General features: G+C 41.9%; 1 protein-coding gene and 1 long non-coding RNA gene across 3 annotated transcripts in view; both read right to left on the reverse strand.

The window, feature by feature from the left end:
• Window positions 1–5,351, reverse strand: part of LOC133557303 (uncharacterized) — a 6,257-nt gene extending 906 nt beyond the window's left edge. The window contains exons 1-2 of the long non-coding RNA XR_009807742.1: window positions 4,887–5,351; window positions 1–4,816 (exon numbers count right to left, since the gene is read on the reverse strand). The exon at window positions 1–4,816 is cut by the window's left edge and continues 906 nt beyond it. This is a non-coding gene — a long non-coding RNA (uncharacterized LOC133557303). The remainder of the gene's footprint in view (window positions 4,817–4,886) is intronic.
• Window positions 1–5,682, reverse strand: part of LOC133557302 (kelch domain-containing protein 1-like) — a 37,723-nt gene extending 32,041 nt beyond the window's left edge. For both annotated transcript variants that reach the window (XM_061907669.1, XM_061907667.1), the window contains exon 1: window positions 5,358–5,682. Coding sequence is in view for 1 of the 2 variants with exons in the window: in XM_061907667.1 (XP_061763651.1) it covers window positions 5,358–5,459 (102 nt within the window). In the remaining variant the exon portion in view is untranslated. The remainder of the gene's footprint in view (window positions 1–5,357) is intronic.
• Window positions 5,683–13,971: the final 8,289 nt, after the last annotated feature.

A 13,971-nucleotide genomic window follows, 5' to 3' on the forward strand; every position in this document is an offset into this window, starting at 1 on the left:
TTCTGGGGTCCCCTCAAGTTTGGCCCCAGGGAACCAGATGGGTCTCTATCATAATTTTTTTTTAAATAAGTGATTTTCGTATTTTAAAAAAAAATTACAATTCAATCTCTCAAACAAGTCCGTCAATATGAAGTTAAAAATATGAAAATGTTTTTAAAACCGCTTAGAACAGCACATTTTGACTAAAACTTGCACAAAATGGGGTGTCCTAACTTTTTCCAACAAGGGTCGCGCACTTAAAAATTTTTATTTTCATCAAAGCGAGCGCAGGCCATTTTGATATTTTTCGTTTTTAAAACCAATACAAAATGTGTACTTTTTAGCACTTTTAGGGGTCCCCTCAAGTTTGGCCCCAGAGAACCAGATGGGTCTCAGTCATATTTTTTTTTTTAAATAAGTCCTTTTCGTATTTTTTTTTTTTCAACACTTCAATCTCTCAAACACATCCGTCAATATGAAGTTAAAAATGTGAAAATGTTTTTAAAACCGCTTACAACAGCACATTTTGACTAAAACTTGCACAAACGGGGTGTCCTAACTTTTTCCAGCAAGGGCCGCACACTTAAAATTTTTTATTTTTATTTGAATCCTTCGAGCGCAGGCCATTTTGATATTTTTCGTTTTTAAAACCAATACAAAATGTGTACTTTTTAGTACTTTAAGGGGTCCCCTCAAGTTTGGCCCCAAAGAACCAGATGGGTCTCAGTCATATTTTTTTTTAAAAAATAAGTCCTTTTTCTATTATTTTTCAACACTTCAATCTCTCAAACAAATCCGTCAATATGAAGTTAAAAATGTTAAAATGTATTTAAAACCACTTAGGTCAGCACATTTTGACTAAAACTTGCACAAAACGGGGTGTCCTAACCTTTTCCAGCAAGGGCCGCACACTTAAATTATTATTATTTTTTTTTTTTAAATCAAAGCAACCGCAGGCCATTTTGATACTTTTCGTTTTTAAAACCTATACAAAATGTGTATTTTTTAGTACTTTTAGGGGTCCCCTCAAGTTTGGCCCCAGAGAACCAGATGGGTCATTTTTTTTTTTTTAAATAAGTCCTTTTCGTATTTTTTTTTTCAACACTTCAATCCCTCAAACACATCCGTCAATATGAAGTTAAAAATGTTAAAATGTTTTTAAAACCGCTTAAATCAGCCCATTTTGACTAACACTTGCAAAAAATTGGGCGTCCTAACTTTTTCCGGCATGGGCCGCACAATTAAATTTTTTTATTTTTAAATCAAAGCAAGCGCAGGCCATTTTGATATTTTTGGTTTCTAAAACCAATACAAAATGTGTATTTTTAGAGGTCCCCTCAAGTTTGGCCCCGGAGAACCAGATGGGTCTCGGCCATACATTTTTATACATTTTTTTTAAAATAAGTAATTTCTGTATTTAAAAAAAAAAAAATCACGATTCAATCCCTCAAACACGTCCGTCAACATGGAGTTAAAAATGTGAAAATGTTTTTAAAACCGCTTAAATCAGTACATTTTGACTAAAACTTGCACATAATTGGGCGTCCTAACTTTTTCCAGCAAGGGCCGCGCACTTAAATTTTTTTATTTTTATTTTCATCAAAGCGAGCGCAGGCCATTTTAGTATTTTTCGTTTTTAAAACCACTACAAAATGTGTACTTTTTAGTACTTTTAGGGGTCCCCTTAAGTTTGGCCCCAGAGAACCAGATGGGTCTCAGTAATTTTTTTAAATAAGTCCCTTTCGTATTTTTTTTTCAACACTTCAATCCCTCAAACAAGTCCGTCAATATGAAGTTAAAAATGTTAAAATATTTTAAAACCGCTTAAATCAGCGCATTTTGACTAAAACTTGCACAAAATTGGGCGTCCTAACTTTTTCCAGCAAGGTCCGCACACTTAAAAACATTTTTTTTTATAAATCAAAGCGAGCGCAGGCTATTTTGATATTTTTGGTTTCTAAAACCAATACAAAATGTGTATTTTTAGGGGTCCCCTCAAGTTTGGCCCCGGAGAACCAGATGGGTCTCAGCCATACATTTTTAAACATTTTTTTTAAAATAAGTAATTTCTGTATTTAAAAAAAAAAAATCACGATTCAATCCCTCAAACACGTCCGTCAACATGGAGTTAAAAATGTGAAAATGTTTTTAAAACCGCTTAAATCAGTACATTTTGACTAAAACTTGCACAAAATTGGGCGTCCTAACTTTTTCCAGCAAGGGCCGCGCACTTAAATTTTTTTATTTTTATTTTCATCAAAGTGAGCGCAGGCCATTTTAGTATTTTTCGTTTTTAAAACCACTACAAAATGTGTACTTTTTAGTACTTTTAGGGGTCCCCTCAAGTTTGGCCCCAGAGAACCAGATGGGTCTCAGTCATATATATATTTTTTAAATAAGTCCTTTTCGTATTTTTTTTTCAACACTTCAATCCCTCAAACAAGTCCGTCAATATGAAGTTAAAAATGTTAAAATATTTTAAAACCGCTTAAATCAGCGCATTTTGACTAAAACTTGCACAAAATTGGGCGTCCTTTTTCCAGCAAGGTCCGCACACTTAAAAACATTTTTTTTTATAAATCAAAGCGAGCGCAGGCCATTTTGATATTTTTCGTTTGTAAAACCAATACAAAATGTGTATTTTTTAGTACTTTAAGGGGTCCCCTCAGGTGACGTTACCATCGCATAGGTGATGTCACCTGTGTACCGATAGTCAGGTGACGTTACCTGTACACACCACCATTGCACAGGTGACAACAGGTGATGTTACCGTCGCACAGGTGACGTCACCTGTGCACCGATAAAGTCAGGTGACGCTACCTATACACACCAACAATGCACAGGTGACGTCACGTGTGCACCGATAAAGTCAGGAGACGTTACCTGTACACACCAACAGTGCACAGGTGACGTCACGTGTGCACCGATAAAGTCAGGAGACGTTACCTGTACACACCAACAGTGCACAGGTGATGTCAACTGTGCACCAATAGAGTCTGGTGACGTTACCTGTACACACCAACAGTGCACAGGTGATGTCACCTGTGCACCAATAGTCAGGTGACGTTACCTGTACACACCAACAGTGCACAGGTGATGTCACCTGTGCACCAATAGAGTCAGGTGACGTTACCTGTACACACCAACAGTGCACAGGTGATGTCACCTGTGCACCAATAGAGTCAGGTGACGTTTCCTGTACACACCAACAGTGCACAGGTGATGTCACCTGTGCACCAATAGAGTCAGGTGACGTTACCTGTACACACCAACAACCTGTCACCTGACGTCACCGGTGCACAGGTAATGTCACTTGTCGTCACCTGTGCACCGTTGGTGTGTACAGGTAACATCACCTGTCTGTTGGTGTGTACAGGTGACATCACCTGACGTCATCAGTGCACAGATGACGTCACCTGACGCAACCTGTGCAATGGCAACGTCACCTGTGCAATGGCAACGTCACCTGTGCAAGGCAACGTCACCTGTGCAATGGCAACGTCACCTGTGCAATGGCAACGTCACCTGTGCAAGGCAACGTCACCTGTGCAATGGCAACGTCACCTGTGCAATGGCAACGTCACCTGTGCAATGGCAACGTCACCTGTGCAATGGCAACGTCACCTGTCGTCACCTGTGCAATGGCAACGTCACCTGTGCAATGATAAAGTCAGGTGACGTTACCTGTACACACCAACAACACACAGGTGACGTCACCTGTCACCTGACGTCACCTGACGTCACCGGTGCACAGGTAATGTCACTTGTCACCTGTGCACCGTTGGTGTGTACAGGTAACATCACCTGTCTGTTGGTGTGTACAGGTGACATCACCTGACGTCATCAGTGCACAGATGACGTCACCTGACGCCACCTGTGCAATGGCGACGTCACCTGACGCCACCTGTGCAATGGCAACGTCACCTGTCGTCACCTGTGCAATGGCAACGCCACCTGTTCAATGGCAACGTCACCTGTGCAATGGTAACGTCACCTGTGCAATGGTAACGTCACCTGTGCAATGGTAACGTCACCTGTGCAATGGTAACGTCACCTGTGCAATGGTAACGTCACCTGTGCAATGGTAACGTCACCTGTCGTCACCTGTGCAACGGCAACGTCACCTGTGCAATGATAAAGTCAGGTGACGTTACCTGTACACACCAACAACGCACAGGTGACGTCACCTGTCACCTGACGTCACCGGTGCACAGGTAATGTCACTTGTCGTCACCTGTGCACCGTTGGTGTGTACAGGTAACATCACCTGTCTGTTGGTGTGTACAGGTAACATCACCTGTCTGTTGGTGTGTACAGGTGACATCACCTGACGTCATCAGTGCACAGATGACGTCACCTGACGCCACCTGTGCAATGGCAACGTCACCTGACGTCACCTGTGCAATGGCAACGTCACCTGTCGTCACCTGTGCAATGGTAACGTCACCTGTGCAATGGTAACGTCACCTGTCGTCACCTGTGCAACGGCAACGTCACCTGTGCAATGATAAAGTCAGGTGACGTTACCTGTACACACCAACAACGCACAGGTGACGTCACCTGTCACCTGACGTCACCTGTGCAATGGCAACGTCACCTGTCGTCACCTGTGCAATGGCAACGTCACCTTTCCAATGGTGGTGTGCACAGGTCTGCGCAATAGTAACGTCACCTGTCGTCACCTGTGCAATGGTAACGTCACCTGTCGTCACCTGTGCAATGGCAACGTCACCTGTCGTCACCTGTGCAATGGCAACGTCACCTGTCGTCACCTGTGCAATGGCAACGTCACCTTTCCAATGGTGGTGTGCACAGGTCTGCGCAATAGTAACGTCACCTGTCACCCGTGCAATGATGGTGTGTACAGGTAACGTCACATGACACCACCTGTGCAATAGTCACGTCACCTGTCGTCACCCGTGCAATGATGGCGTGTACAGGTAACGTCACCTGACACCACCTGTGCAATAGTAACGTCACCTGTCACCTGTGCAATGATGGCGTGTACAGGTAACGTCACCTGTGCACCGGTGACGTCAACATTGCACGGGTGGTGTCAGGTGATGTGACCATTGCACAGGTGGCGCCAGGTGACTTCACCTGTGCACCATTGACGTCAGGTGACGTTACCTGTACACACCAACAGCGCACAGGTGACGTCAGGTGACACCCGCGCAACAGTGACGTTACCTGTACACACCAACAGTGCACAGCTGGCTTCAGGTGACGTCACCTGAAGCCACCTGTGCAATGGTAACGTCACCTGACATCACTGGCGGTGCACAGGTAACGTCAGCCGACGTCATCAGTGCACGGATAACGTCACCGGCGGTGCACAGGTAACGTCAGGTGACGTCACGGTGTTGAAAGCGACGCACCTGGAAGCCGCCCAAGACGTGCAGGCTGTTGTCGTGGATGAAGGCCGTGTGGTTGATCCTCTCCAGCCGGCTCGTCGACGCCTCCTGGGCGGCCGCAGTCATCGTGGAGCCGCTCACCTATGTTGCCTAAAAGCCGCTAAAAGTGTAAAAAGAATAAAGAAAAAGAAAAGAAAGCAACGAGCAGGAAAGAAAAGGTGCGGCGGAGAGGACGAGCGGCGCGTAGGAGGAAGAGAGCTTTAATGTTCTAGGTTCTGCCCCCGTCACGTCACGTCACGTCACGTCACGCACTCCTCCCCGGCCGTGCTCGTGGCTTTTCCGCGGGCACGCGCGGGCGGCTCCCTTTGTAAACAACCTCACCTGTCGCGCGCAGGTGCGATCCATTTAATTAGGACTTGGCTCAGCGGGCATCTGTTTAATTACCTGTATGACGTCACATAATTTTTTGTTCGCATGAACTATTTGTGTGTGTGCGCGCGCTCATTGATGACACATTTACAATAATTTTAGTTAATGGTTGTCATTTGGTCATCAGTTGATGTAAAAAAGTTGACTAAATACGACCCCGAAAGGGAATAAGCGGTAGAAAATGGATGGATGGAAGGGTTTACATTTCCTCACCGCAATTAAAAGTAGAGGCTGAGGCTAAAAGCTTAATTTGACTTTCCACTTACACTTTGTAGATGTTCAATAGAGAAAGAAAACAAACACAATAAATCGAGCTTGAGATAAAGAAACACAAGAAAGTACTCGAGAGTCTCTGTCTCACTCCGCCACTTACCAAAGGCATGCAGTAAAAATTTGAGTGTGATGTAAGCTCGGACCTTAAATCCTACTGAATAGCTCTTAATCTTCTTCACTTTATGCGATTTCAAATTACTGGTATTGGGAATAAGCGGTAGAAAATGGATGGATGGATGGATGGATGAAATCAGCCTCTTTCATTTTGAAAATGATGACAGGGGAAGTGTCACTTGTGATGTCACGAGTTTGACCCGGCAGTAATTCAAGGAAATACGGTGTGTGTGTGTGTGTGTGTGTGTGTATATATATATATAGTGTGTGAATGTGAGTGTGAATGTTGTCTGTCTATCTGTGTTGGCCCTGCGATGAGGTGGCGACTTGTCCAGGGTGTACCCCGCCTTCCGCCCAATTGTAGCTGAGATAGGCGCCAGCGCCCCCCGCGACCCCAAAAGGGAGTAAGCGGTAGAAAATGGATGGATATATATATGTATATATGTATTGTATTGTAGAAGCATTTAAGTCTCACCTTAAAACTCATTTGTATACTCTAGCCTTTAAATAGACTCCCCTTTTTAGACCAGTTGATCTGCCGTTTCTTTTCTTTTTCTCCCATGTCCCACCCTCCCTTGTGGAGGGGGTCCGGTCCGATCCGGTGGCCATGTACTGCTCGCCTGTGTATCGGCTGGGGACATCTCTGCGCTGCTGATCCGCCTCCGCTTGGGATGGTTTCCTGCTGGCTCCGCTGTGAACGGGACTCTCGCTGCTGTGTTGGATCCACTTTGGACTGGACTCTTGCGACTGTGTTGGATCCATTATGGATTGAACTTTCACAGTATCATGTTAGACCCGCTCGACATCCATTGCTTTCCTCCTCTCCAAGGTTCTCATAGTCGTCATTGTCACCGATGTCCCACTGGGTGTGAGTTTTCCTTGCCCTTATGTGGGCCTACCGAGGATGTCCTAGTGGTTTTTTGCAGCCCTTTGAGACACTAGTGATTTAGGGCTGTATAAGTAAACATTGATTGATTGATTGAATTTAAATCAATAAAAGATAAACGGATGTTTTTATTTAAATTTTAATGAATCTACCAATAGTTGTCAGTACCTAAAACGGCCGCTAGATGTCAATGTTCTATCACTTAATCGTTCAAGCTGGAATGAGTTCAAGTGTGAATGTTGTCTGTGTTTGCCCTGCGATGAGGGGCGACTTGTCCAGGGTGTACGCCGCCTTCCGACTGTAGCTGGGATAGGCGCCCCCCGTGACCCCATAAGGGATTAAGCGGTATAAAATGTATGGATGGATGGATTTCATGTTATTTTTATGCAGATTATTCAGTTTTCATTCATGTTCGCCTCGTTTCATAATCTGATTAAACTTTTGTTTTAATATTTTTTTTTTAATTATTGGCTTTTTTTGCGCATAATTTGAATTTTGAGGATGGAAAAAATAAAACACTAATAAGAAAGTTCTGTGTTGGACCTAATGATTAATTGTGGCCGTCATGTCAGTCTTTTGATGATGTCATCAGAGGAGTGTGTCTCATCTCCGGGATGACCTTTGACCCCTGCCAAGATGCCCTGGTGGCCCGCTGCCTGCGGGGCGTCATTAGGGTGGAGGATCAGGGAAGGACACCCCCATCAGTATGGGAGTAACACAACCTTGTGGAGGATCTTCTCTTTCTGGATTCCTTTTGACCCCGCCCCCCCCCTCATTGAAAAGTAGCCTGGCCCCGCCCCCTAACGCAGGTACAGACAGAGGCTCCTTTTCAAGCGTGTAAAATCCCAGGAAAAAAAGGGAAAAAAAAAAAAAAAAGAAGGTCTTCAGGGTCCCAGGCGGTGAACCACATGACCTTTGACCCCTTCATCTCCGACATTTGCATCACAGTTCATTTGTCGGGTGAATTTGTCACGCCGCGTCAGCAGTCCTCGCCATTGCGGACAGGTGATGGAAGGTGTGGAATGTGATTATTGGGGATTTGCATGACGCTCAGACGCCCCCTGGAGCGTCCGACACCTTTAGCGCCTCCTTGCTAGACTTAGGTCACATGCTGGCGTTCCACCCGAACACGAGTAGAATCTCTTTGTGGGCCTCAGATTGGAAAAAAAAAAGTATATATATATATATATATATATATATATATATATATATATATATATATATATATATATATATATATATATATATACATACACACACACACACACAAATGTTTTAGCTGCATTCGGGCGGAAGGCGGGGTACAAAAGGGACCAGTGGTAAAAAATGGATGGATGGATAAATGTTTTATTTTTGAATACTTTTTTTTATTTAAAAAAATCGAAAATAAATAAACAAAAGAACGAACAAAAAAGCAACACACTAAAAAACACTAATAAATATGTGTATGTATATAATTTTTTTGTTTTTTTGCTTGTTTTTTGTTTGTTTTTTTGTTTATTTATTAATTTTAAAAACACGTAAATAAAATAAAATAAATAAATAATAATAAATAAATAATAATAAAAAATATATATAAATACATATATATATATATATATATATATTTATTATTATTTATATTTTTATTTATTTTGATGACATTTTTTAAAATTTAAAACATCCGTGTATATATATATATATATATATATATATATATATATATATATATATGGTAAAAGAACAAACTGATAAAAACAAAAAAACAAAAAAAAATGTGTATGTATATATATATTTTTTTACTTAATTTTTTAATGTATTTGTTTTTTTCATTAGTTTTTTGTTTATTTATTAAATTAGAAAAATAAAATGAAATTAAAAAAAATATATATATATATAATTTTTTTAATTTCATTTTAATTTTTTGTGTAATATTTTTGGTGTAATTTTTTTTAGCAAAAAAAACAAACTGATAAAAACAAAAAAACAAAAAAAATGTATATATATATATATATTTTTTTTTTTTAACTTTCTTTTTAATGTATTTGTTTTGTTCGTTTGTTTTTTGTTTATTTATTCAATTAAAAAAATAAAATGAAATTAAAAAATTATATATATATACATATATATATGATTTTTTAATTTCATTTTAATTTTTTGTGTAATATTTTTTGGGTGATTTTTTTTTAGTAAAAAAACAGATTAAAAAAATGTGTATATATATTTTTTTTTACTTTATTTTTTAATGTATTTGTTTTGTTCGTTTTTTTTGTTTATTTATTAAATTAAAAAATTAAAATGAAATTAAAAAATTATATATATATATATATATATATATATATATATATATATATATATATATATATATATATATATATATATTCACAGAATTCCAACATCAACCTATTCCATTCATCCTGGACATTCAAACTATCATCTTTGTCAAGCTAAAAATTCCTGGAATTTCCAGGAATTCCCAGAATTCTCGTCTTTTCAAACCTTTTTCTCACCCTTTTTTCTTTCGACTACTGCTTCCACATTTTTCAACTCACTTCAACCGTTCCACCGTCCAAACATTCCTCTTAATCAGGAAAAATAACTAAATGGTTTTTAAAACTGGAAAAATTCCCGGTTTTCCCAAAGTTCCAAGAATTACTTAATACCATTTGTCATTTAAAATGTTACAACTTCAACTTTTCTCGACCAATTTGAAAAATTCCAACACCAACTTATTCAGAACATTCAAGTTTTTAGCCATTTTTCAAATACATTTTTGTGAAATTCCCTTTAATACTGATGGGACATTTATCATTATTATTTTTTAAATCTAATTCAAATCATTTCAACTTCAAAATATTCAGCCTTTTCAGGAACTGTCTGCTGTCCATCAACAATTCTCCAAAAAATCCCAGATTTCCTAGAATTCCCAATTTTTAAGGGACATTTTCCACATTCAAAATGATTTGGCCATTTTTCAAACTTCCACCATTTCCACATTTTTCAACCAATTCAAACTATTCCAACATCAACACATTCCACTCATCCTGGACATTCAAACTAAGACTTTTCCAAGTTCCAAACCAAATTCCGGTTTTCCTGGAAATTAAAACTCTTTAACATTCAAACTTGTCAGAGTTAGTTGGTGACGAACCCCAAGATGGAGAGACGGAGGCAGGCATTGAACAGGAAAACATGATTGTATTAAAATACTAGAACACGAACAAACAAAAGGGTACTAACATAGGACGCGACGCGCACGAGGCGGATAACAAACTAAAAGAGCTAGCATGGGAGCTAGAAAACAAAAGGAGCTAAGCATGGAAGCCAGCAAAAACAAAAGGGCCTAGCGTGGAAGCTAGCGGGTAGCGAGCAGGAAAACAGAAGTCGTTACGTGTTGTACAAAGACAAATTAAAAGCAGGGAACAAAAGACAGTACGCTACAAACTGCTACCAAAATATAGCTTACCGCTACGCTGCAATGACACGACAGGAGCGACAATACAGAAGCGACAACACATGACAACAATCCAGCCCAGACTGGAGGAGAAAACAGGTCTAAAATCCAGGCCGAGTCATACCAAAGACTATAAAAATGGGAGCCATTACCTCCCTGCTTGGCACTCAGCATAATGGGTTTGAATTGGGGGTTAAATCACCATAAATGATCCCCGGGCGCGGCACCGCTGCTGCTCACTGCTCCCCTCACCTCCCAGGGGGTGATCAAGACTGATGGGTCAAATGCAGAGAATAATATCGCCACATATAGTATGTGTGTGACAATCATTGCTACTTTTTTACTTTACTTTAAATAGGAGCGGGCTGATTGACACCAGGTGTGGCCAGGTGCCAATCAGCCGCAGCTGAGGGGACACAACACTCAGGGAGAAAGACAGGAAACCAATAAAATAAGAGCGCTGACAGGAAACACTACACAAAGACAAATGCAGAGGAAAAAACTAAAACAGTCAAACTGTCAGGGACAAGCCTGACAAAACTATTCTTACATTCAAACTAAATTCTGTCAGCATTTCACTTAAAATTCAGCATTGGAGCATCCACACCTCAGCCGGTTGATACTGCTTGTCTTTTTACCTTTTTAAGACCGGATTTGACCACATCGCAGTGACAAACTGGAGCTGAACTTGCATCCGTGTCCGCTAGAGGGAGACAAATCGCCACAAATGCTGTGTAAGGTTGCTGGGCCTGAAAGCAATTAGTGGGCCTAAGTGTCACGTGACTTTTTACTTTCAGACTCATAGACTGAGATGTCAACTTCCAATCGCTCCAAACGTCATCACCGTTTCCTTTTTATTCTCCTGAAAGTAACAAAAACAAAAAAAGGTGCGTGCAACCTGAGCTTGTAACAACAAAGTGGCGTGAAAGGCTTGATTATGTCCGAGGAGGCGGGGTCACGTGCTGCCGGTGTCCTGGTCTCACTGTTTTCTCCCACGTGCAGAGGGAGACGTGGGAGGTCAGAGGTCAGGTGCGGAGGTCATGGAGGAACAAGAAGGCGATTGACGGCAGAAAAAGTCTCGCCTCTTTGTTTCAACCCAACACGGTTTTTTTGCTCCTAAAAGGTCTTGCTTTGGTCGTCTTCTGAACAAAAACACAAAACCTTGCCAGTCTTCTGAACAAAAACACAAACCTTGCCAGACTCGCCAATTCCTAGTCTGACCTGAGAGCAAATAGTGCAGATGTGGCCTTCGCGAACGAGCCGAATCTTTCCAACGGCTCTTTTAATGAGAGCTGTTCATTTGGGAGATCTTTTCCCCATGCACTTGCAGATATATTTCCATTTCCATCTATTTTTCTACCGCTTATTCCCTTTTGGGGTGGCGGGGGGCGCTGGCGCCTATCTCAGCTACAATCGGGCGGAAGGCGGGGTACACCCTGGACAAGTCGCCACCTCTTGCAGATATGTATCCTTGGCAATTTCCAACTCTACCAGCAGTATTTAGATCAGGTGTGGCCAAAGTGCGGCCCGGAGACCATTTGTGGTTGAACAGCTCGTGGCACATTCTACAAAAACTATTTTTATTATTTAAAGTAAAGTAAAAAAGTAGCAATGATTGTCACACACATACTATATGTGGCAAGAGCACTTAAAACTCATCTGTATACTCTAGCCTTTAAATAGACCTCCTTTTTAGACCAGTTGATCTGCCGCTTCTTTTCTTTCTCCTATGTCCCCCCCTCCCTTGTGGAGGGGGTCCGGTCCGATGACCATGGATGAAGTACTGACTGTCCAGAGTCGAGACCCAGGATGGACCGCTCGTCGGGACCCAGGATGGACCGCTCGCCTGTATCGGTTGGGGACATCTCTACGCTGCTGATCCGCTTGAGATGGTTTCCTGTGGACGGGACTCTCACTGCTGTCTTGGAGCCACTATGGATTGAACTTTCACAGTATCATGTTAGACCCGCTCGACATCCATTGCTTTCGGTCCCCTAGAGGGGGGGGGTTGCCCACATCTGAGGTCCTCTCCAAGGTTTCTCATAGTCAGCATTGTCACTGGCGTCCCACTGAATGTGAATTCTCCCTGCCCACTGGGTGTGAGTTTTCCTTGCCCTTTTGTGGGTTCTTCCGAGGATGTTGTAGTCGTAATGATTTGTGCAGTCCTTTGAGACATTTGTGATTTGGGGCTATATAAATAAACATTGATTGATATTTAAAAATTTTTAAAAAATCATTCAAAAGTTGACTCAAAGATCAAACGGGTGAAACGTGAGTGGAAAAAAGTTGCTCTGATAACACAAAGTTGCCACGTCGGCGTTTTTTTTTGTCTTTTGCAGCTTTATTTACAACTTCTCGAACATATTTAATAGTTCAATTTAACTTGCAAATCACCCGATCTCTGTCTCACCACTTCGCCCTCAGCTAGCTAGCTGCTAAACTAACGAGGCTAGCGGAGAAAGGCAGCGCCGGTCTGAAGGAATCTTCTCCCCCGCCACCGTGACCACCACTTCCCGAAGACAGCTGGCACTCCACTCGGCGACGGAAAGTTTCTGTGAGTATGGCTTCCTGCGCTTCATGCACTTTACTCATGGATAGGTTGGCTTTGCTAGAGAGCCGTGTCCGCCAGTTAGAGCAGTGTAATTTCGTAACTTTAGATGTTGCGGACACATCTGCTAGCGTTAGCTGTAGCAAGCTAACTAGCCCAGCTTGTAGCAGCCCTAACCGGCCTACAAGCTACGGTGTACCAGTTGAAACGCATAATGATTTAGCCCTTTAGCTAGTCCTACACCCCAGTCTACCGGGCACCACACTTTAGTCATAGGGGACTCCATCACCCGAAACATAAAGCTTAGCAAACTAGCCACAATTAAGTGTATTCCCGGGGGCAGAGCACCTGACATTGAAGCTAATCTTAGGGAGCTAACTCGCAACAGGTCTAGTAAACACGTACGGCAGGCTAACCGCACCACTAGTTATGCGAATATAGTAATACACGTTGGCTCCAATGACGTTAGGATGAGACAATCAGAGATTACAAAGAGAAACATAGCCAGGCCTTGTAATCTCGCCAGAAAGATGTCCAGGCATCGAGTAATTGTCTCTGGCCCCCTGCCTGGGAGAGGCAATGATGAGAGATATAGCAGATTAGTCTCTCTTAACAAGTGGCTGGATAGCTTCTGCAGACAACAGGGATTTACGTTTATTGATAATTGGCCCTCTTTCTGGGGCAAACCTGGTTTGCTGAGGAGAGACGGCCTTCACCCTAACCAGGAAGGCGCTATCCTCTTGTCTCGGAACATAGATTTCGCATTGAGCCACATTTGACTAACTGCACTAGAGCAAGCCCGGTCACAGGCAATTACAGAGCCTGCTAGCCTGGGTATGGAGTCAGTTAAGCTAGAACTAGCCAGCGCCAGGCTGGATGATCTCTGTACACATGGCAATTTTCGTAGAATAATACACAACTCACATAATGTTTTTTCTGCTATGACTATGACTAC

This window comes from Nerophis ophidion, linkage group LG08 (assembly GCF_033978795.1).
Source record: "Nerophis ophidion isolate RoL-2023_Sa linkage group LG08, RoL_Noph_v1.0, whole genome shotgun sequence".
In the NCBI taxonomy this organism is placed as follows: Eukaryota; Metazoa; Chordata; class Actinopteri; order Syngnathiformes; family Syngnathidae; genus Nerophis; species Nerophis ophidion.